A 22,378-nucleotide genomic window follows, 5' to 3' on the forward strand; every position below is an offset into this window, starting at 1 on the left:
AAAGGAAGCAGTTACAGGCCGAGGACTAAGCGTCACCTTGAGGTGAGAAGTAGCTGAAAATGGTCATCATTAACCAGAAAAGTGCTGTGCAAGGCAGAAGGGTGAGTCTACAACAGGTGTCCATGAATAATGAGAGCTCAGCAACCAGGACAGAAGCTCTCAGTGGCCAATGAGCTGAAGTGCCAAGTGCTCAGTAGCACTTGGCTGGATGACAGCTCCGGTGCCCCACAGGATTTAAAGCCTTTACTTTTTTTTTTTCTTCTGGTCCTGGGGCTTGAACTCTGGGCCGAGGCGCTGTCACTGAGCTGTCTTCACTCAAGGTGAGTGCTCTATCTACCATTTGAGCCACAGTGCCACTTCTGGCTTTTTTGAGTAGTTTATTGGAGATAAGAATCTCGTGGGCCGGGCGCCGGTGGCTCACGCCTGTCATCCTAGCTACTTAGGAGGCTGAGATCTGACGATCGCAGTTCAAAGCCAGCCCTGGCAGGAAAGTCCGTGAGCCTCTTATCTCCAATAAAAACCACTAGAAAACCAGAAGTGACACATTGGCTTAAGCGGTAGAGTGCTCGCCTTGAGCTGAAGAGTGCAGGGACAGCGACCAGGCCCAGAGGTCAAGCCCCATGACCCAAAAAAAAAAAGTCGCGTGGAGTTTTCTACCTGGTTTGGCTTAGACCTGCAATCCTCAGATCTCAGCCTCCTGAGTAGCTAGAATTACAGGCGTGAGCCACCAGCACCCAACTTACCCTTTTCTTTTTTAAATCCTCAGCGAGGATGGTCTAGGCGGAGTGTGAAATGGTCTCAGTGTAAGGCAACCAAGCCTTGGGACTCATGGCTTCGTGGTAGCCACAGGAGCTGAGACTTGAACCTAGCTCCTCAAACAGCCATGTTCATCCCAAGGTCCATCAGGCATGCACAAGCACGGCCAGGATATTTTTTGTTTGTTTTTTGTCGGTGGTGGGGCTTGTTCTCTGGGTCTGGGCACTGTCCCTCAGCTCTTCAGCTCAAGGCTCTACCACTTGAGCCACAGCGCCACTTTCAGTTTTCTGAGTGGTTTATTGGAGATAAGAGTCTCACGGAGTTTCCTGCCGTTTCCTGCCGGGACTGGCTTTGAACCTTGATCCTCAGATCTCAGCCTCCTGAGTAGCTAGGATTACAGGCATGAGCCACCGATGTAGCTAACAGCTAGGATTCTTACAGCTGATTTTTAATGAGGAAATGGAGGGGATCTGAGGTCACCTGGTGAGTGCCCCCTCTTTCCTTCCGAGCCCCCAGGAATGGCTTTGCCCTTCTTGGTAGCCCAGGGGTGGTTCACAGTGGCCACCTGGGTCCTGAAGGGTCCTCAGGGCTTGTGGGTAACATGCTTTGTGTGGAGGGATGGGCACTCATAATGTGAAAGGCTTTCCACAGACGGGATTCCTCAGACACATACTGGAAAGGAACAAGGCACTAGATGACAAGGCTGGTCACATTCTCTATCATCTGGTCCCTCGGACCAGAGTCTAAGAGCAGACCTGACCCACATTCTGGACTCTTGGGTAAGTAAGATGAAGGCTCTTGGCCCTTTGGTTTCCTCATCACAAAATCAGAATAGCTCCTCCTACAGTTGTTATGGAGAGTCCAGGACCATGCATGAACTAGTAAGTGTTCTTCCATTAAGCTGTGCCCCTCCAGATGCCAACTCAAAAGTTGTAATGGTAAAGAAAAATCATAAGAAAACAAACCCCCAAAGCCAGTGGGCATGGCAGTGCATGCCTTGGAAGTCCCTATGCTGGGAGTTTAAGGCCACCTGGGTGATTAGAGACAGACGCACAGACAGACGGATATGCGTGGGATGTGCAAAGCAGACCCGGAAGGCTGAGAGAAGTGCTGGAGGGGCTGGACTGTTGGGGTCCCTCCAGCTCAGCAGGGCTGACCATGCCACGCAGACGCCTATCTCCTGAGTGGGGAATGATACTCATTTGTCAGCTGCCTCCCGAGGCTGAGAGTTTTAATTCAGTGTTAGTATCATTTGCTCATTGCTAGTGTTATCTTCGGAGACAGAGAAGGGAAGAGAAGGATCTCAGGTTTTCTATTATCAGTCTTCTCATAGCTACTGAATTTTGTACCCTGAGCACCATGTTTACTTATTCAGAAAAAAAACAAAATATTTTTAACAACAATGCAGTTAAAAATGCACTGATCAGGACTGGGGAGAGAGCCTTATTCAAAATTGTACATGGGGGCTGGGAAGGTGGCTCAGTGGTAGAGCACTTGCCTTGCATGCCTGAGGCCCTGGGTTCGATTCCTCAGCACCACATAAGCAAAAAGGAAAAAAAAGCCGGAAGTGGCGCTGTGGCTCAAGTGGTAGAGCTAGCCTTGAGCTGAAGAGCTGAGGGAATGGCGCCTAGGCCCAGAATTCAGGCCTCACGACCAGACCCCCCCCCCAAAAAAAATTGTACATGGATAAACACAAGACAGATTATTGGTGGGTTTTTGTTTGTTTTTTTTTTAATGCCTGGGAATAAAGACTGAAAGGAGGTACCCCAAATGTCCACAGTGGCTGTATCAAGAGCAATGGAGTTAACACAAAAGGCTTCTCATGTCCCAAGCACCACATTAAACTTCCTCCACTTTCTCTGCCTCTCACAGAGCACCGGCAGGCTTGTTGTATGGATGGAGACTGTGTCAGGGAGCAGCTGCAGGGATGTGCTGGCCAGGGCTGGACCATGCCGGGAGCCTGCTTAGTGCTGGCCAGAAGGCTGAGCAGAACCCATCTTGGTTTGGGCCTTCCCAGAGCTTCAGGGAAGCTGGGAGCCGGTGGCTCACACCTGTAATCCTAGCTGTTCAGGAAGCTGAGATCTAAGGATTGCCATTCAAAGCCAGCCAGAGCTTCAGGGAGGCAGGGCTCATTCATCAGTAACATAGAGGCTCAGAGGGCAGGCTGTGGGCCCCACCCAGCTGCTGATGAAGGGACTTTCACTGGGGCTCAGTGGAGACTACAAGTGAAGATGGCAAGGAGGGGGAGGCTAAGAGAAGCAAGACTCGAGTGGGACAGAGCCAGAAGACTCGGCCCAGAGGTGTCCCACCTGGCCCAGGGCTTGTGTGTCTCCTCACACGGCTCGGTCTCTGCTGTAGTCCTGCGGCGGCACTGCCCAGCCCGTGCCCTTCTCAGGGACGCCTGCACCAGGGCCTCCTGAGAGGACACCTGGTCAGCAGCAGGCTCTGCTCAGCTCTGACTACCTCCTCCCAAAGGCAGGCTGGCTCTGCTGGCCTCTTTGGTCCTTTGGAAGCTTCCCCACACGGGGCCAGGGCTGTCTGAATAGGCCTTTCACTACTCCAGGCCTCGGGCACAGCAGACAAAGGAGCGGCCCAGGCTGCCCTGAAGAGCCCCTGGGGGAAAGCAGGACTGGTCAGTTGGGTCCCCATGTGAACGATCTCGAGGGCTTGGCAAGCCAAGAGGGGCATGGGGTTTGGAGGACAGATGAGGCCAAAGTCCAGGCTCCTTTGCCACATGAGCCAGGCTCTCCAGAGAGCTCCCGTGTCTTCCCTATGGTCCTCCATGCTGCACTGGCCTTGTTTGCTCTCCCCTGATGAAATACTCCTTAGTAGCCCCCTCATCTGCTCCACCTTTGCCCACCGCCTCTCCCCAAACTGGCTCCTGCCCCACCGCCTGCCTGAGCCCTTTTGGGGTGCAGCAGGTGCTATCTGCGCCCTCCCGGGGATGTGCGCACAGTCAAAGCCACTTTGCCTTCTTTGGTCTTCATTTTCCTGGTGAGGAAACTGTCTCAGGTCACAGCGGCGCCTCCCTGCCCGTCTACAAGGGTCTTGTCCGTGGACAGGCAGTCCTGATCCCGCAGCCCGTGAACGTAGAACAGGTGAGCACAGGAGCGAGCACAGGACTGCACGCTCAGAAGCTCCACTGTGGCTTTCGGGTGGACCCCTCAGGGCCCGGTCATCTCCCTATTAGCCCACTGGAAGTCAGGGAAATGGAGGCCCTGAATCTATGTTGCCCCGTTCTTGATTGGCACTAGGATTCCCGTTTCCTGGCCTGCTCTGTGCCAGGCACAGAGGTTGTGTCAGGGAGCGACAGCTTCCACCTGGGCGGCCACTGGGTCACAGTGCCCACAACTCAGGACAGGTACCGCAGCCCCCAGGCCGTCTCCAAACTACAGCCGCCTCCCCAAGCCGGGCTTTCAAGCTGAAGCAGTAGCTCGAGGTTCAAGTTCCCCTGCATGAGTTCCTCAGAATTCCTGATTCCCCACTCCCTGCTTTTCCCAGAAAATGGCCTCCACGGTTGGAGGGGCTGCTGCTTGTTCTGACTCACTCTGCAGCCTCCACCGTCCCCGCCAGGAGTCATGAGCTAGCCACGCCAGTGCCCACCCCACCGCCCCACACCAGCCTCCACTCTCCTGCCCCATACAAGTCGCAGAACCCCAGAATCCACCCTCCTCTCCAGCCATGAACCCATGCCAAGGCCAGGAACCAGGCTCATGAGCGTATCCAATCACCTATTTCTCCCCACCTCTCCCCAGCCCTCCCAGCGCCGGGCTCTAGGCTAGGAGCCAGGCACAATGCCAGGCTGACCCGTGACAATGAGCCTATGTCTTGTCCCTGCAGCGCGCAATGCTAGCTCCCGGTGGGCCCCAGGGCTCATCCCATGTGAGCCTTTCCACGCACACACAAAGCCGCACAAAACAAGATTCGGGCACCATCTGCCTGGAAGACCCCCCAAAGGCAAAGAAAGCTGGAGTACATTCTTCCTCATGTATTAGCCCAGAGAAACGGGGCATTTGAGTGTGCAAGTCCTGGAGAATTCATTCCCAAGCCCACTGCTACTGTGGGACTGCAAACAAGAACCTTAGACCCTCTGAGCCTCCTGGCTCCACAGGCCATCCCAGCTGCACAGATGAGATGCAGGGCACAAGGCAGGGCCGTTCCACTCAGGGAAGGAGACAGCAACCTGAGCAACGATGAGAGACCTCCTAGAGCAAAGCCTCAATGCTGCAGCCCTCAGTGACCTCACTCAGCTGCAAGGCTGTGGGGAGGAAGGGGAGAGGAGTACAAGGGGGAAGAGGGGAGGAGGAGGGGAGGAGGAAAGGGAAGAAGAGGGGAAGGGGAGGGGGAGGAGGAAGAATAAGGGGAGGCGGAGGGGGAGGAAGGGGGGGGAGGAGGAGGAGGAGGAGGAGGAGGAGGAGGAGGAGGAGGAGGAGGAGGAGGAAGAGGAGGAGGGCGGCAGCTGCAGCAGCTCTGGCCCCAGCTGACTCACCCCACCAGGAATGCTGCAGGGAGGACTCCCAGAAGCGCAGCCAGAGGGACTCTGGAATGCAGGAGCCTCTCAGCAGGTGGGGCCCTCAAGTGCTCATCCAAGCAGGAATGCCCAAGGTGCCCTGTGGGATGATGGGCAGCCTGGTGAGGTGGGGCTGTGTGGATTGAGCCTCCTCCCTCTGCTTGTCCCGCCTGGCTGGTGTCCCTGGTCGCAGGCACTGCACAGCTGTGGGCCCTGGGCAGTCAGCCTGAGATAACAGGGCTCTTCACAGGGGTGCAGTCACCCACAGGCCAGCCATCTTCCTATGTGAAAAGAATACCAAGAGCCACGAGGAAAGAACCTTCTCCACAGGTTCCCAGGGACAGAGGACCTGAGGCTAGATCTGCCCCTCAACCTCTGCTGGACCAGACAGCAGTGACCTGCTCATTCTGCCCAGAGAGCTGCAGTGACTTCTTTGCAGCAGCACAGAAAAGGAATTTCAGGCCTTTCTCTGTTCTCTTCCTGCTCCGGCCCTGCTCAAGCAAGGGCTCTCTGTAGGAAGGCCCCACCAAAGGCCCCTCTTCCCCAAGACCTCACACGGCCCATTCCCAGGCCTGTCTCCAAAGCCCAGCACCCTCCGTGTCCCACAAACACCTCCCCAGGTCACTCCCGGGGGACTGGGCTCAGGTACCTTCCCCGCTGGGCTGGCTGGGCTGGCACAAAGAACACTAAACTCATTCAAACTCGGCCCAGGATGGGGGGGAGGGGGAGGAGGGGGAGGAGCTCTAGGGAATCACATGGGTGCCCTGGGGAACAAAGGTCAGACAGCAGGAAAAGCTCCAGGGCAGTCCTCTGAACTGTCCTGGCAGCCATACCAGGCCGAGGAACTGCAGGGTGAAGAGGCAGAGGGAGGCTCCAAAATCACATTACCACAACTCAGGCCGCCAGGGATCTGGGGCTGCCTAGAGGCATCAAGAGGTCACTAAAGGTGTGTCAGCAGGGATGGCAGAGTGATGTTTTGTGACCAGGACCTCAGCAGTGATCCTGTGGTGGGTTCTGCAGGCCCAGGGCGCTCTGGGCAGGTTTCATGGTGGTGTGCACAGGACACATACAAGGGCCCTGGAAGGAAGCCACCCGCATGTCTGACCACTCCCGCCCCCCCAGACCTGCGCCCCCTAGGAGCGCCGAGCTCTGAGCGGCAGGCCCGGCTCGGCTCAGCTCTGGTTACAGGACCTGTATCAACAGGCAACAGTGGCTGCACTGTGTAACAACACACACTTGGCACAGGTGGGACATGACTAGGCAGGCACAAAAGGTGTGCGTGGTTGCTGCAAAGGTGCCTAGGGAGCACTGCTCTGGAAAGAACTAGAAGACATTTGCTCCTGGCCTCCTGTCACTGAGTCTCCACCCCAACCTCCAAAGTGGAGATGCCCCGCACTCTGCAGACCAATGAGTGTGGAGGAGAGAGCACTTAGTAAGCGCGGGTGGTCGAGCTGTGCACTACTGGAATCCCAGCACGCCGGAGGCCCAGTCAGGAGGACTTGGAGCCTGAGGACCGGGCTGTCCCCAGAGAGCTGAGCCTTTTCTCTCCTTATATAGATAATCCAAAAACAATACAAAAAAAATATTTTGTATTCTGCTTTCCTCCCCTTCTCCGAAAACATGTCCAAATGCACAGGCCTCAGCCCTGAAAAACAAAACCTCCACCACAGAGCAGAGAATGCAAATGGCCCCTCCTCACCCACCCACATTCTGCAAGTGCACAATGGTCTTTAAGGGCAGCAAAAAAAAAAAGAACCTTAAGTGGGAGGCGTGGGTGCTTTTGTTGCTGTTGTTGCTAGTCATGGGTCTTGAACTCTGGGCCTGTCCCTGCGCTCTTCAGCTCAAAGCTAGCGCTCTACCACTTGAGTCACAGCACCACTTCCTTTTTTTCTGTTTATTGGAAATGAGTCTCATAGCCTTTCCTGCCCAGGCTGGCTTTGAACTGCAATTCTCAGATCTTAGTCTCCTGAGTAGCTAGGGATGACAAGTGTGAGCCACTGGCGCCCAGCAGATGTGGATCTTACTGTCAGGTAAAAGATGTTTAGAACTCCCTGAGAGTCCATTTAGTTTTATTTCTCCCCCAAAATGGGATGACATCTTTCCTCTCCAGGCCTGGACTATACAAAGGGCCCCTCACCAACTGGGTAACCCCCAACCCTCAGAAATCAAGACTCAGTGTCTGCAGTCCCCAGGAATGGTAAGGCTGGGAGCTAGCAAGAGGACTTAGGTGGGTCCAAAAATGAGCAGCAAAAGGGAGGCCCGAGCTCTCACGACAGTAAGGAAAGTGGCACTAGAGGTGGCGCTACCAGCTTCCTGCCCCTCCTGAGCCCTAGCAGCTGGTGACCTGTGGCCCCCAACTGCAAATTGCCCCCAATACACAGGGACATGTCAAGACTATGGATGAAGAATGGCCCATGAGGGTCTGATGCCCAGGTGGTAGGAATGAGTGGACATACTGCTTCTAAGGTTCCCGGTGAGGCTTAGGATGTAGCTCAGTGGAAGAACACTGTCAAGCATGTACTAAGCCAGGTCCCAGCTCACAACATGTCCTCTTCCCCTCCTGTCCCCCAGCCATGTGCTTAGCAAAAAGTTGGTAGGAATGGGGGGACAGACACTCCAGCTTGGGGGGGAGGGAGAGACACAGGCCCAGGGGCAAGCACATGGGGAGGTTTGGAGAGATCACTTTGTGTCAGAACATGCCTGAAGAGTGGCGTAAAACAGCCCTGGCGGCCCAGCCGCTGGGAGCACGAGCTTCTCCATCTCCATCGCACCAGGGCAGCTGACAGCCCCTGGGGAAAAGCAGGCACCACAGCCCCAACGAAGCTGACGCACCCACTTCTGAAACGACAAAAAAGAGGATGGCAAACCCACACAACTCCCCAAGAGTCCAGTCTGTTTTATTTCTCTGTAAAATCTGGGATCAGTTCCTACTTCCCGGAGAGTTTTGAGAATTAAATGAGACAAGGCTTATTTACATGAGACATGGTTGTAAGAGACAAAGCTGCCCGCTTACTCAGACAGGTGGGAGGGGTGGCCAGGAGCAGCTGGGAGTGGCAGCAGTGCTAGCTGTTTGTGGACAAGCAGGTACAGGAGGGAGGGCAGGTGGGTGCACGGGCACTGGTGTGTGTGTGTGTGTGTGTGTGCGTGTGTGTGTGTGTGTGTGTGTGCGTGTGTGTGTGTGTGTGTGCGTGTGTGTGTGTGTGTGTGTGCGTGTGTGTGTGTGTGTGTGTGCGTGTGTGTGCGTGTGTGTGTGTGTGTGTGTGAATACCGAGCTTGAACTCAGGGCATAGCGCACTGTCCCTTGGTTTTTTCACTCAAAGCTAATACCCTGCCACTGGAGCTAGAGCTCCAGGTACTGTTTTTCACTGATCAATTGGAGATAAGATTGTCACATATTTTCCTCCTCAGGCTGGTTTTGAAGCGCGATCCTCAGATCTCAGCCTCCTGAGTAGCTACGATGACAGGTGTGAGCCACCGGCGCCAGTGCGGGTCTCACTTTTTGCCCAACCATGATCCTCCTATTTAAGATTCCTGCCACTGCCTCATCTGTTGAGACAGCGTTTTTGTGTGGATTGGCCTCTAACCTTGATCCTCCTGATCTCTACCTCCTAAGTAGTTAGGATTCCAGAGTGAGCCCCATTAGAACTCAGTCTATTAGCTTTTTTATCTATATTTTTGTTGGTCAGGGGCTTGAACTCAGGACCTGGACACTGTCACTAGCTCTTTTTGCTCATTTTTTTTAAGACTTATTTGGTTTTGTTTTTTTATTGTATGTCATTTCTTTTTTAAATTTAATTTTATTGTCAAGGTGATATACAGAGAGGTTACAGTTACATACATAAGGTAGTAAATACATTTCTTGTGGGTTTTGTTACCCCCTCCCTCATTTTTCTTCCACTTTCCCTTCCCAGCACTCTACCACTTGAGCCACAGTGCCACTTCCGGTTTTCTGGTGGTTTATTGGAGATAAGAGTCTCATGGACTTTCCTGCCTGGGCTGGCTTTGAACCATGATCCTCAGATCTCAGCCTCCTGAGTAGCTAGGATTACAGGCACCTGGCTTATTAGCTTTTTTAATTGGAAAAAAAAAAATCTGCTTCAGATATTGAGGACTTAAAAAAAAAGAAAACAAGTGTTCTCACAAACAAAATGACTAAAGGAAGATATGCTTAGGGGAAGAATCCAAAAGTATAACTCCTCGAAAGTGCTGTTTATCAAAATGAATACCAAGATGTGGAAACATGTTTTGGGGGGAGGAAAAAGGGGTGGCACAGGAATGGAGAGAGGAAGGGTGAGCAAGTGTAGCCATTATATTCACTGTATATTACGTGGGAAATGAACTCTGTGACTTGAGGGTGGGCTGAGAAGGGGAAATGGGGAGATGAAGGTCGGGGTGATCGTGACTAAGGTGCGCTGTACTCATAACCTGACTTATGGAATTGCAACCTCTTTGTACGACGACTTAAGAGTAACAGTAAGTAAACAAATAAGCAAGTGTTCTGGTTGGGTTTTCTCAGTGGTCTCGTGGCATGGCTGACACTCATGAGCCTGACGGGCTGGGCAGTCACAGGCAGCCCCTGGGCAGGCTAAAAGCTGGAGGGGGAAATGACTCACACAAAGCCACAGCTGGGCAGTACATGCTCATCACTAGCTCCGTAGTGCCAAGACAACTGACTGCAGAGACAGCCCTTCAACTAGGACCCCTGCTTCTTTCCAGAGTCCCCAGATGCCCCTGTAAGGCACAGGGCTCTGGACCCCAGGACTGGAGGAGGCCAGAACTCACTACCTCAAAGCAGACTCAGGAACTGAAAGCAGCCCAGCTACCACTCCAAATGGCCCCACTTCCTCTTCTCCATGCTGGCTCCCAACAGCCCTGACTGCGGTGGGGTGGGGGAAACAGGAGTCACAGTGGCCAGTGACCCAAGGAACCCTGAGAGAATGTCCCCAAGGACCACAAAGCCACATGGAACAGCTCAGAATGGCCCTCTGAACTTCAGCCCGCACACACAGCTGTAACTGAGTGTGTAAACACTGGGACAGCTGTAAGAGCAGCAGCCAGGGCTACGCCACCTCTGCCAGAGCTTGTGCTGAGCGATGCCTGCCGTGGCTCATTCACAACCCTTCCCTTCTCAGTGCAATCCCCACAGCCCCAGAGAGGCTGCGTCTTCTCTACAGACAAGACACAGAGGTCTGAAGGCCGCAGCATCGGCCAGGCCCCGCAGCCTTCCTTTACAGACACAACTTGCACTGAATCCCCTGCCCAGTAAATCCACAGAGCTAGCCATGGGCACTCAGCGTTCATCCCAACCCAAAGGGTGGGCCTGACATGGTGGGGATTGGGGGGGGGGAACATGGGAGGCAAGGGTCACTGGCAGACAGCCCCCCTCCTGCCTCTGACAGGCCTGGAATCTCAGGTGTCTCAGCGTGGTGGCCCTAGGAGTGCCATGTTCCTCTGCCCTGTCAATGGCGGTGCTGGAGTCTCCCCACATGGCAGCAGGGCTACAGGAACACTGTAGGTATAGGCGGCTGGCCCGTGGCTGGGGTGCTAAAAGCAGCCAAAGCTGCACCTGCAATGTCAATCAATGACCCAGAGCCCTAAATACTGCCACTCCAGCCTCCACTCCACAGCCCCTCCATGCCCTGCCTCTGCTCCTCCATCCAGGCAGGTCCTGCCCATCCTCACCCCTGCTCAAAGACCAAGCGGCCCACAAACTCCTCCCCTGCGCAGCACTGGTGACTCGGTGACTGGTGACTCGGTGACTGGTGACTCGGTGACTGGTGACTCGGTGACACTGGTGACTGGCGGGCTGGGTGCTGAGCCACCTCTGTCAGGCAGCCACGCACCCGGAGCCGGCAAACTACTGGAATCCAGAGGCCATGTTGGCTGCAGAGCCCAGAAGCAAACAACGTGAGATTCGGAATCCACCCCTTCCACCCTTGCGGAACAATGGTACCCCTCCAAACCTCTGTACGGTTTCCTACACCACAAACGCCCAGGCGCGAACACCTCCGGCAGCACACAGCCAAGGCGGACACAGCAGCACGGCACAGAATGGCCCTTTTAGAACCTCTTCCCGCAAAAAGTCATCTACCAGGCTGAGGGCATAACTCAAATGGTAGAGCATCTGAAACCAAGGGCCTGATTTCAGTCCCTAGTACTACCCCCCCCAAAAAAAATCAGGGTCCCATCCCACGTGGCGTGTCTGGGGTGACACTAGCACTCCAGAGAAGCTGCCAGACACAGCAGGCTTGGCCACCTGCATCACACATGTGGGCACAGAACCACAGCCAGCAACATCAAAGCCCTGTTTGGGGTGGCTAACAGTCACCTGTGCACCTGGCTTCTCTCCTTAGAGACTATCTTCCTACAAAGCAGGGATCAAAGCCAGCCCCATCTGGCACAGAGCAAATGCTCAAAAAATGCTGCTGCTGCAGAGACCACTGGGGAAAGAATGCAAGTCAGGTTTGTATCCACAAGGTGCCTTTCATCACGAGCCACACAGCGAGCTGGTGTGGGAAGGCCAAGAGCTGTGTCCCAGCTCACAGACACTGACTCAAACATGTCCAAAGGCACCCCTGACACCTTCAAAACAACCTCAGAGAGGAGAATCACCCCAGAAAAGACCCAGCCAGCATGGTTCTGAGCAATCTAAGCTTTAATTAAATACCACCACCCAAATCAGGAAGACCTAACTTCACTCAAAATGGCCTGGAGGTGTTTCTTTGTGGTACGGTGAGGCTCTGGGCTCAATCTCTAACATTAAAAAAACAAAAACATTTGGGGCTGGGAAGGTGGCTCAGTGGTAGAGTGCTTGCCTAACATGCATGAAGCCCTGGGTTCGATTTCTCAGTACCACATAAACAGAAAAACCCAGAAGTGGCACTATGGCTCAAGTGGTATAGTGCTAGCCTTGAGCAAAAGAAGCTCAGGGATAGTGCCCAGGCCCTGAGTTCAAGCCCCAGGACTGGCAAAAAAAAAAAAAAAATCCATTCATTCATAAATCAAACAAGCTACAGATATTCAGTGGGGGATGACAAAGTACAATTGAAGGAGGAAAGACAGAACAAACCATAATCCTGACCCACAGGCTGCTTACACGAGCAGGAACAAAGTGCTCTGACAGTTCTGGATCCCGGCTTCCAGCACAAGCCCCTGTGAGCCTTGCCCCTATATGAACATCAGATTTCCCATGTAAAAACGTGGCATGGATGCATCTGCAATCCCAGCTACTCAGGAGGACTGCCATCCAAGGCCAGCTCTAGCACAGAGCGGTCGAGTCCCCATCTCACCAATAAGCTGGACATGGTGGTATGTGCCTGTCATTCCATACACATAGGAAGTCATAAGTCAGAGGATCACAATCTGAGGCCGAACCTGGACAAAAACTTGAGACCCTACCTGAAAAAGCACAAAAAAGGGGAAAAGGGCTAGGTGCCAGAGTACCTGCCTAGCAAGCGTAAGGCCCTAAGTTCAAACCCCATAACCACCACCAAGAAATGGGGTAGGAGTATTGGGGGCACAGCTCATAGTGTACTTGCCTAGCATGCTTGCTATAATGTCAGGTGCTGTTGCACTGCTTGTGGGGGATGGCTCTGCAATCTCTTTAGGAGCAGGGCTGTCTAATAGGAGAGAAGATGCCCACAGACAGGGCCATCAGAAGGCAGTGGGGAACAGAAGGGGCGTATGCTCAGGGAACTGTGGAGGGGCTGCTTGGAGCTGCTAAGCACGCACAGCTGAGGGATCTGTGGCAGATGGTCCCTAGACCCCTCCCCAGTTCAGACACTGCGTGCCAGGGGAGCTGCCAGAATGCACACAGTAGGTGCCCAACTCAAGTTTTCTGAATAAATGAATGAGGGTCCTCCAATTTCAGCTCAGACACCTTTGTAGAGACACCTTATAAAAACACCTTTGCAGAGACCAACAACTGAAACCTATGGGGTGCTCCACTCCCCTACATCTGCTAGCCAGGGAGCATTTAACTGTAGGCAGGCTAGACTGGGGACTGCTACAAAGAAGAGGATTCAGATTAATTTCCTCTCCTCAACCAGCCTTCATTCAGGGTGCGGCCTCCAGAGGGGTCTGTCCTGCCTGCTGCTGTGTGTGTGATCAATTTCTCCTTTGGGACTTGAATGAAGGGGCACTGGTAGAACCTGCCAAGTTGTCCCAGCCTAGGAAATCCCTGCTCACACCGGGAGGGTGACCACAGGGAATGAAGTCACTCACAGTGTTAAGAAGGGAGGGGTCTTTTCGTGGAGAACATGACAAATCAGTCTATGGGGGAGGGAGCACCCCCTGGCTAGAGTCCTTCACAGATTACCTCACACGAGCCAGGCTGGGAGACCCCACCCACCTGCAATCCCAACAATAAGAGTCCCCCCCCCAGACCCCACCGGGCAGAGCAGGCCTCGGACCTCACACCCAGACAGGCGGCACCCCCCGTCCTCGGTGCCAAGCAGGTGCCATCAGGGGGCCGGGAGGCCAACAGGTCCCGGCAGGGCGAGTGCAGAGAGACAAAGGATTCGTTCAGCGAGCGGAGACACGGACTCCACGTGAGCTGGGGTGCGGCCAGGGGTCCCCAGCCCTGCGTGCGGAGATGGGGGGATCTCCCCGAACCTCCCGCCCACACTCCAGGCGGTAGCACAGAGGCCCCAGATGTTCTTGGAGAAGGAAGGCGACTTGCAGAACCACGAAGAGGAAGAAGGGGGCCGGACAACATCCGGAGAGGCGGACACCCCGACTGGCCCGGGAAGCAGGCGCCGAGGGCGCCAACCATCCCACGAGAGACCCCAGACGCGCGGCCGGGGCGCACGGAGGACGGCGCGCCTGGCGAGACGCGGGGACAGCTGGGCACGCAGGGGCACGCACGGCAGGGGCGCGCGGAGGTGGACACGCACAGCGGCGGCTGCGCGGGGGTGGACTCCCGGGACACAGACACGCGGGGACGCGCGGAGGCCCGGCGGCTGGCGCCCGCCGCCGTGCTCGGGACCGGCCTCGCGCCCCGCCGGCCTCCGGACAGGCCTCGCGCCCCGCCGGCCTCGCGCCCCGCCGGCCTCCGGACAGGCCTCGCCCCCCGCCGGCCTCGCGCCCCGCCGGCCTCGCGCCCCGCCGGCCTCGCGCCCCGCCGGCCTCCGGACAGGCCTCGCCCCCCGCCGGCCTCCGGACAGGCCTCGCGCCCCGCCGCCGTGCTCGGGACCGGCCTCGCGCCCCGCCGGCCTCGCGCCCCGCCGGCCTCGCGCCCCGCCGGCCTCGCGCCCCGCCGGCCTCGCCCCCCGCCGGCCTCGCGCCCCGCCGGCCTCGCCCCCCGCCGGCCTCGCGCCCCGCCGGCCTCCGGACCGGCCTCGCCCCCCGCCGGGCCACTCACTCACCCAGGCCGCAGACCTCGCGGCGCAGGTGGACGCGGCTGCGCTCCTCGGCTATGGCGCGCAGCATGTGCTGCAGCGAGCGCTCCTCCGCCTCGGCGCCGCCCGCCGGCTCCGCGGAGGCCGCAGCGGCGGCGGGGAGGCCCGGCAGCGCAGCCCGGAGCCCCGCGGGCGCGGGCGCGGCCGCGGAGGCGCAGGCCCGGCCCGGCGGCCGCGCGGAGGCCATGCCGGGCCCCGGCTCATCGCCCGCGCCTCGCCCGCGGGGGCCCCCGGCGCGCCCCGCCGCCTCGGTCCCGCCGCCGCCCGCCGAGAGCACCAGTGAAGCCACAATCCACCCCGCTGTGCGCTGTCGCCGTCGTCGCCGTCCGCCGAGCCCGGCTGAGGAGAGCGCACTCCGCGCCGCCGCCGCCGCCGCCGCCGCCCGCGCGCTCCCGTCGCCGCCCAGGCCCCGCCCACCGCAGCCAGGCCCCGCCCCCACATCTAAGCCCCGCCCGTTCCTTCTAGGCCCCGCCTCCCGCCCGCCCTGACCCGCCCCTGGAACGCCAGGCCCCGCCCCACGCCCGGCTTCCTCCGCGGCAAGCCCCTGGCTCCGCCTCCTCCCTAACGACCCGCCCCGGCGCCCGCCCACTTCCGGGCGGCCCTTGGACGACCTCCGCGGCGCACCGCGCGAGCCCACGAGCTCCCTGCTGCGCGGGGCGTGGGGCGCCGGGCGGGGCGTGGGACGCCGGGCGGGGCGCGGGACGCCGGGCGGGGCGCGGGGCGCCGGGCGGGGCGCGGGGCGCCGGGCGGGGCGCGGGACGCCGGGCGGGGCGCGGGGCGCCCGGCTGCGGCTGCTCCCTCCAGCGCCCCGCCCCCCGCGGGGCCTCCCGAGCCGGCACCTCAGGCCCCCTCCCCGCCTCTGCCAGGGGCCCGGGGCCGCGAGCGGGGAGGCCGCGCCGCGGGGCTCCGCCGGGTCGGGAGCCGGGCCCGGTCCAGGGTCGGCCGCCCTCAGGCTGCCCCGATCCCCGAAGCCGCCTGCCCCGCCCGGGCGCCTCGCACCCCAGCCCGCGAGCGCCCAAGCTCTGCCCGCGCGAGGCTTGCCTTGTGCACAGGGCCTGTGGAGGCCGTGCACGCCCTCCTCGGGCAGCGTGAGCGTGTGCGGACGCCGTGTCTGCAGGGAGGGAGGTAACGCCAGGTGAGATCAGACAGCCATGTCCTTATTAAAAAAAAGAAGGAGGAGGGGGAGGAGGAAGTGGCCCTGCCCGGCTGGGGACGACAGTCAGAAGCTGCCCTCACCAGACGCCGCCTCTGGGACCTTGACCTCCACTTTCCCAGCTCCCAAAGGTATGAGAAGGACACCAGTCTGTGGCGGCCTTGCTGTGGCAGCCCGAACAGAATAGCAGCCCAAGTGTTCTGCAGAAGGCCTGTCTTCGGCACAGCTGTATTCCCAGAGTCTGCAACATCTAAGTCAGTGCACCTTGAATGGATGGAGAATGGAGGAGGAGAGAGTCCTGCCAGGGAACCTCTGGTAGTCAGCAGGCTGGGACCACAGGGTATTGGCACCTCCCTGGAACAGGAAATAGGCGACCTAGATCTTGCTTCAGACCTTGCCTAGAGTTTTGAGCCACCATCCCCTGCCTCTTAGTGACAGGGCCTGGGTCCACCTCTGTGTTGTCCCCAGGCCTCTGTAAAAAGTTATTCAAGGAGGGAATTGGCGACCATACCACCTCTTCTGGCTTTTTTGGTGGTTCATTAGAGATAAGAATCTCATGGACTTTTCCTGTCTGGGCTGCCTTAAAACTACGATCCTCAGATCTCAGCCTCCTGAGTAGCTAGGATTTCAGGCATGAGCCACGGGTAGGTTCCCAGTTCTCTCCCCATTTCTTTTGAATAGCCAGGGGATCCAGAAACCTGTTAGAAAAAAATTGCCAGTTCCACACAAGAATGCCGCCCCCACCCCATTCATCACCTAGCTCTAGGCCTCAGTCACTGCCTGTACAACGGGGTACAGGACTGGTTGCCCCCCTCCCATCATGTCCAGAGACTCTGATTAGGTCCCAGTTACTATTACTTGTCCTTGGGGGACCATGTATTTCCAGGGTGGGTCAGGTATAAACAGCAACCTGCAATGAGTGAGTGCATGTCACAGTGTCCCGTGGGGCCGGTCCAGGGCTCTCCCTGTCTCCTGGCATGCTGGGCTGCTTAGCCGTGGTAGCTGCTTTCGGCTCAGACTTCGTTCTCTGACGCACATTTCTCCTCCACTCACTTGGAATCACTGTTTCTCACCTCTTTTGCATCTGGAATGTTAAATGCACCAGCTCCAGGTCTAGCTTGCAAGAGCCCCTCCTTCCAACTCCAGGTTTTTGTCACCCAGTCAGAGGCAGAGATGCCACACGCCTCCCTCCAAACCTACTTCCTCCAAATGCGCCTTCCACCTGCCCCCCCCCCCAACACGCACACACAAGTCTTCCCATCCTGAGCTGGTGTCAGGATTGTTACCATTAACACTCTAGACTTTCATTTTTTAAATAGATCCTTGCTAAAATTGCCCAGAAAATGATTACCCTTAAAATTATTCTTAGACCCTGAAATCTTGGTGAGAATAAAGGTTTCACAGATCCTGAAAGAAGTGCCTGATGGGCGGGGGGGGGGGGGGGGGGTTGGTCTCAGGCCTTGAGAACCCCAGGCCCAGGCGCTGACCCTCAGCTCTTTTGCTCAAGGCCAGCTAGCACCCTACCACTTTGAGCCACAGCGCCACTTCCAGTTTTTCTGGTGGGTCATTGGAGAGAAGAGGCTCCCTAGGACCTTTCTGCCCTGTCTGGGTTTGAAATGTGATCCTCAGATCTCAGCTTCCTGAGTCACTAGGATTACAGGTGTGAGCCACCAGCATCTGGTTTTCTTCTTTTCTTTTTCTTTTTGGTGATACTGAGGTTCAAACTCTGGGCCTTATAGCACTGTCCTGGCTGGGCAGGGACACTACCAGCTAAGCCTCACCTCTAGCCCTTTCACTTTTAGTTAGTTTTCAAATAGGTTCTCCTGTGTTAGCCCAGGGCCAGCCTCAGACCTGATTCTCCAGTCTCCTGAATACCTGGGATCACAGCTGTACTCCACCACACGCAGCTTATTGGTTGAAATGAGTCTTGCTCACTTCTTCCCCGGCATGGCCTTGAACTGTGGTCCTCCTGATCTCTGGAATCACAGACATGAACAACCATGGGCCCAGACTAAAGTTTTTTGAGTTTTATGACACGTGTGATTCTCTGGGCTGAGAAGGCAACTTTGAGAGTCTGGAGAGGAAGAAGGCTCTGGCCTGCCCTGTACGCACAGGCTCTCCCTGAAGACAGACGGGGGGGGGGGGGGGGGAGAGGGGTGCTTACACAGCAAGCCCCCAAAATGTGATGCTTTGCCCTACAGATCTGGAGAGCAGGCTCAGAAATAAGGCTCTCTGAGGATTGCGCACTCGAGCACACACCATACTTTGTCCCTCTTTACCTGTGGCAGCCTCTTGGTTTACTCTCATAGACCCTCCTCTGCCTTAAAACCTGACCATGAAAGAAAATACCACTGTTTCCCATTCCCTTCCTGAAATCTGAGCCTTGCTGGAGCAAGAACACAGAGCCAGCACCCCTGTGGGGAATCTGTCACAGAGACTGTACTTCTGGCTCATACCACTGATTACAAAGGATTCTAAAAAATTGCTTCTGAGAGGACTTGTACCATCTGGGCCATTCATCTTCCCTACGCCACCTGCATCACTCCTCTAGCCTAGGAAGACAGCAGCAGGAGCATCCAGCCCTCACTGGCAGTGCGCCATCACCACGCCGGGTGGTGAACACACTGGCATGTTTAACCTGTCTACCCTCAGTCTCCCCACGAGGCCTCTTGATGCCATCCAGAGACTCAATAAACACTGTGAATAAAGAAAGTTTAAAAGCTGGGCGCTGGTGGCTCACACCTGTCATCCTAGCTACTCAGGAGGCTGAGATCTAAGGACCATGGTTCAAAGCCACACCTGGGCAGAAAAGTCTGTGAGGCTCTTATTTTCAGAAAGCCAGAAGTGGAGCTGTGGCCCAAGTGGTAAAGTGCTAGCCTTGAGCAGAACAGCTCAGGGAACATACCCAGGCCCTGAGTTCAAGCCTCAGGACTGGCACACACACACACACACACACACACACACACACACACACACACACACAGACACAGTCGCAAGATCTCAACCAATTAATACCTAGGAAGTATAAACAGGAGGATCACAATCCAGACTGGCCCCAGCAAAAATGCAATACTCTATCAAAAAAAAAAAAAAAAAAAAACAAAACTGAAGGTGGATACATGGATTGAGTGACCTGCCTCGCAAGCATAAGGCCCTGAATTTAACCCTAGTCCATAAATAGCCTTGGATCAACTGAGCGTCCATATCTTTTCCCCAGTGGTGCTGGGGTTTGATGTAGAGCTCTCCGTGTGCTCTACCACTTGAGCGATGCTTCTCGCCCTCTTTTAGATGTTTTTTTTTGTAAGAGTTTCAAGTTTTTGCCCAGGCCAGCCATAGACAAGATATCTAAACACTCCCCTACTTACGGATGTGTCCTGTGTATCCAGGATGCCAGGTGCATGCTACCACACCCAGCTTTTGATAGGTTGATACAGGGTCTCACTAAATTTGTGCCTTAAAGTATAACCTCAATCTCTGCTTCCTGACAAGCTGGGGTTACAGAAGTAAGCCACTGCACCCAGCCCTCAAATTTTTGTTTTTAGTGTGTAAAAGATTTAAGTAAACTGGGCACCAGGAAGGCAAAGGAATGGCAAACATATAGAAAGGAACTCAACATCCGCAGTCAGCAGAATGAGCTGGCATCGTGAGATGCCACTACACCCACGCCAGAATGGCCACACCTCAGAATGAGCACACCAAGTGTGGGTGTGTTAGTCAGCTTTCCTGGGGCTGTGACAAAACAAGAGAAGGAAAGGTTTGGGCAGGACACAGCTGGGCATGCCTGCAGTCCTGGCTACTCAGGAAGCAGAGATGAGGAAGTTGGCGGTCAGGCCAGCCCACGCTAAAGAGTTCACAAAACCCCAACTCCACAGAGAAGGCTGGGCGTGACTGCACATAGTTGTTGCTAGCCCAATGCGCTCCCTTCCATAGCTTCGCACGCTCCTTCCCCCTCCACAGCCTGGCACGCTCCCTTCCTAGGCAGCACCAGGCCCACGCAGTAATCACCAGCAGCAAATCACCAGCCTCCAGCCCCCTGACCTTGGGATGGCACTGCTGTGGGCAGCTGCCGCCCTAGAAGGCACAAGAGCCCCTGAGAGTGACCTTCAGGTCTGGGCAGCTGCAGGGCCCTTCTCTACTACTTGGACAGAGCCATCCATCCTAGTCCACCATGATGAAGCCCCTGGCCCACACCTCTACCCCGGGGTCTCCGCCTCCTAGCCCCTCCTAGACCTCAGACAATAGCCAGCGCCGCTTCTCACTTCTCCCTTGTGGAAGGGGTCTGGCTGCCCCTTTCCCAGCAATAAACCTCTCTTTGTTCTCTGTACCTGGATGTCTGCGTGTTTTCTGGCAAAGTCTAATCAACTCTCACACTTGTCATCCTAACTAGGGTGGGAAGCTGAAATAGGAGGACTGTGGTTCAGCCAGAGCAGCAAACCCAACCAGAAAGAACCAGAGCACGGTGCTCTGAGGGTCCCGGTTGGAAGCCTGCTGGATGAGGGAGTCTGTGATGCTAGTCTCTCCAGTGAACCCCCAAAAGCAGACCTCTTCCGAGCCCCCATCTAGCTTAGCTTTTCAGCCTTGATTCAGAGCCAGGCCCAGGCCTGCAGGGTGTCCTCACCTGAACCCCTGCTCCTTCTGGGTTCCCCGCCACCCTGCTCTCGCCCGTGTCTCTAGCACAGTGCCTCCATCACCCCGGCCAGGGGCGCTCCAGCCACCACCCTCCTCGCTCCCTGCCTCAGTTTCCCCGGCCCAGGCAGGCTTGGGGGCACAAGCTGCCTCCTGGCTGGTTCTCCGCTCTGCTCCCGGACCCGGCCGCCTTCCCCGCGCCGGCCGCCAGGGGGCGCGCGCAGCACCTGCGCTGGGGTCCCCGCCAGCCCGGCCTCTGCACCCCGCCACCCCGCGCCTCTGCCGGTCCCATCAGGCTCCTGTCTGGTCACTGTCCAGCCGCGGCTGGGAATGGGGCCAGGGGCTCCTCTCTCGGTGAACCTGCTGCTACCTCTGGCTCCAGGAACGAGAGATGCCTGCTCTCAGGACACAAACACCCCTTTCTTTTGTTATTTTATCTCATTTATTACTTTTTCTTTCTGTCTGGTACTGGGGCTTGAACTCAGGGCCTGGGCACTATCCTGGGCGTTATCTATCACTCAAGGCGGGCACGCCACCTCTTGAGCCACACCTCTACTTCCAGGTTTTTTGCTGGTTCATTGGAGATAAGAGCCTCAGGGACTTTCCTACCTGAGCTGGCTTAGAACTGTGATCCTCCGATCAGCCTCCTGAGTAGCTGGGATGACAGGGGGAGCCACCGCGCCCCGCAGTGTGTTCCCCTGAAGTGCGTTATGCAGTCTGTGGGGTAGATCTTGGAAGAACCAACCCCTGCGGAGGGGCAGGGGGCACGCCCACCCTGGGGGGGCTGCATCCAGCGGGCGGGTGTGGAGGACCAGAGCTGCTCATGTTACCAGGCAGGTGCGCTACCATTTGCACCACACCTCCAGCCCCCTTTGGGAGGTTTTTTTTTGAGGTCCCATGTGGCTGCCATGGCGGGGAATCCACTCTGGGAAGTTCCCAAGGGCTCAGCAGCCCTCGGGCAGAGGCCACAGGCAGGTTTGGGTGACATTGCAAAACCCTGTCCCAGGGAGGAAAGAGCCTGAGCGCTGACATCCAGCCTCCGTCCAGCAGGACAGCCCCGAGGGACAAGGCGGGGCAGAGAAGACGGGGCAGGAGACAGGCAAACCCTGGGTTTAGTGAAGAAAGGCCTTCAGTTCCTTTTCTTTAAGCCTTACACTCCTCATAAGCCACACTGTTTAGTAAAAATGAAAAAAATCATTTCATGAAAAACCTCTGTCTTTGTCTCTGTCTCTCCTCCCTCCCCCCTTCCCTCCCTCCCTCCCTCCCTCCCTCCCCCTCTATCTCCCTCTCCCTCTCTCTCCCTCTCTCTCCCCTCTCTCCACCCCTCTCTCTCTCCCTCTCTCCCTCTCTCTCCCTCTCTCCCTCTCCCTCTCTCTCTCCCTCTCCCTCTCTCTCTCCCTCTCCCTCTCTCTCCCTCTCTCCTTCCCTCCCTCCCTCCCTCCCCCTCTATCTCCCTCTCCCTCTCTCTCCCTCTCTCTCCCCTCTCTCCACCCCTCTCTCTTTCCCTCTCTCTCTCCCTCTCTCTCCCTCTTCCTCCCTCTCCCTCTCCCTCTCCCTCTCTCCCTCTCCCTCTCCCTCTCTCTCTCTCTCTCCCTCTCTCTCTCTCCCTCTCTTCCTCTCCCTCTTTCTCCCTCTCTCCCTCTCCCTCTCCCTCTCTCCCTCCCTCCCTCCCTCTCTCCTTTCTCTCTCTCTCTCTCTCTCTCTCTCTCTCTCTCTCTCTCTCTCTCTCTCTCTCTCTCTCTCACTCTCTCTGGCCTTGTCCACTTGCCCAAATAATTAGAGAACTCAGGAATGAGCAAAGATAACTTAAAGAATGACACTGATCTTGGGGAAACACACACAAAAGGCAGTGTTGGGAAGGGAGGTGTCTGTGGAGACGAGCGTCCCGAAGGCGTCTGGCAGCGTCCAAGCTTTGCGTGAAGCGCCGTCTAGACA

At 56.6% G+C, this 22,378-nt stretch overlaps 1 protein-coding gene across 1 annotated transcript in view; it reads right to left on the reverse strand.

Annotated features, from left to right (window-relative positions):
- The window catches only part of LOC138821996 (uncharacterized protein KIAA0930 homolog), a 31,956-nt gene extending 17,247 nt beyond the window's left edge, over nt 1-14,709 (reverse strand). The window contains exon 1 of the mRNA XM_070014497.1: nt 14,632-14,709. Coding sequence (XP_069870598.1) covers nt 14,632-14,695 — 64 coding nt within the window. The 5' untranslated portion in view covers nt 14,696-14,709. The remainder of the gene's footprint in view (nt 1-14,631) is intronic.
- Between the last annotated feature and the right edge of the window lie 7,669 nt (nt 14,710-22,378).

This window comes from Dipodomys merriami, unplaced genomic scaffold (genome assembly GCF_024711535.1).
Source record: "Dipodomys merriami isolate MVZ:Mamm:240054 unplaced genomic scaffold, mDipMer1.0.p SCAF_970, whole genome shotgun sequence".
NCBI classification, from domain to species: domain Eukaryota; kingdom Metazoa; phylum Chordata; class Mammalia; order Rodentia; family Heteromyidae; genus Dipodomys; species Dipodomys merriami.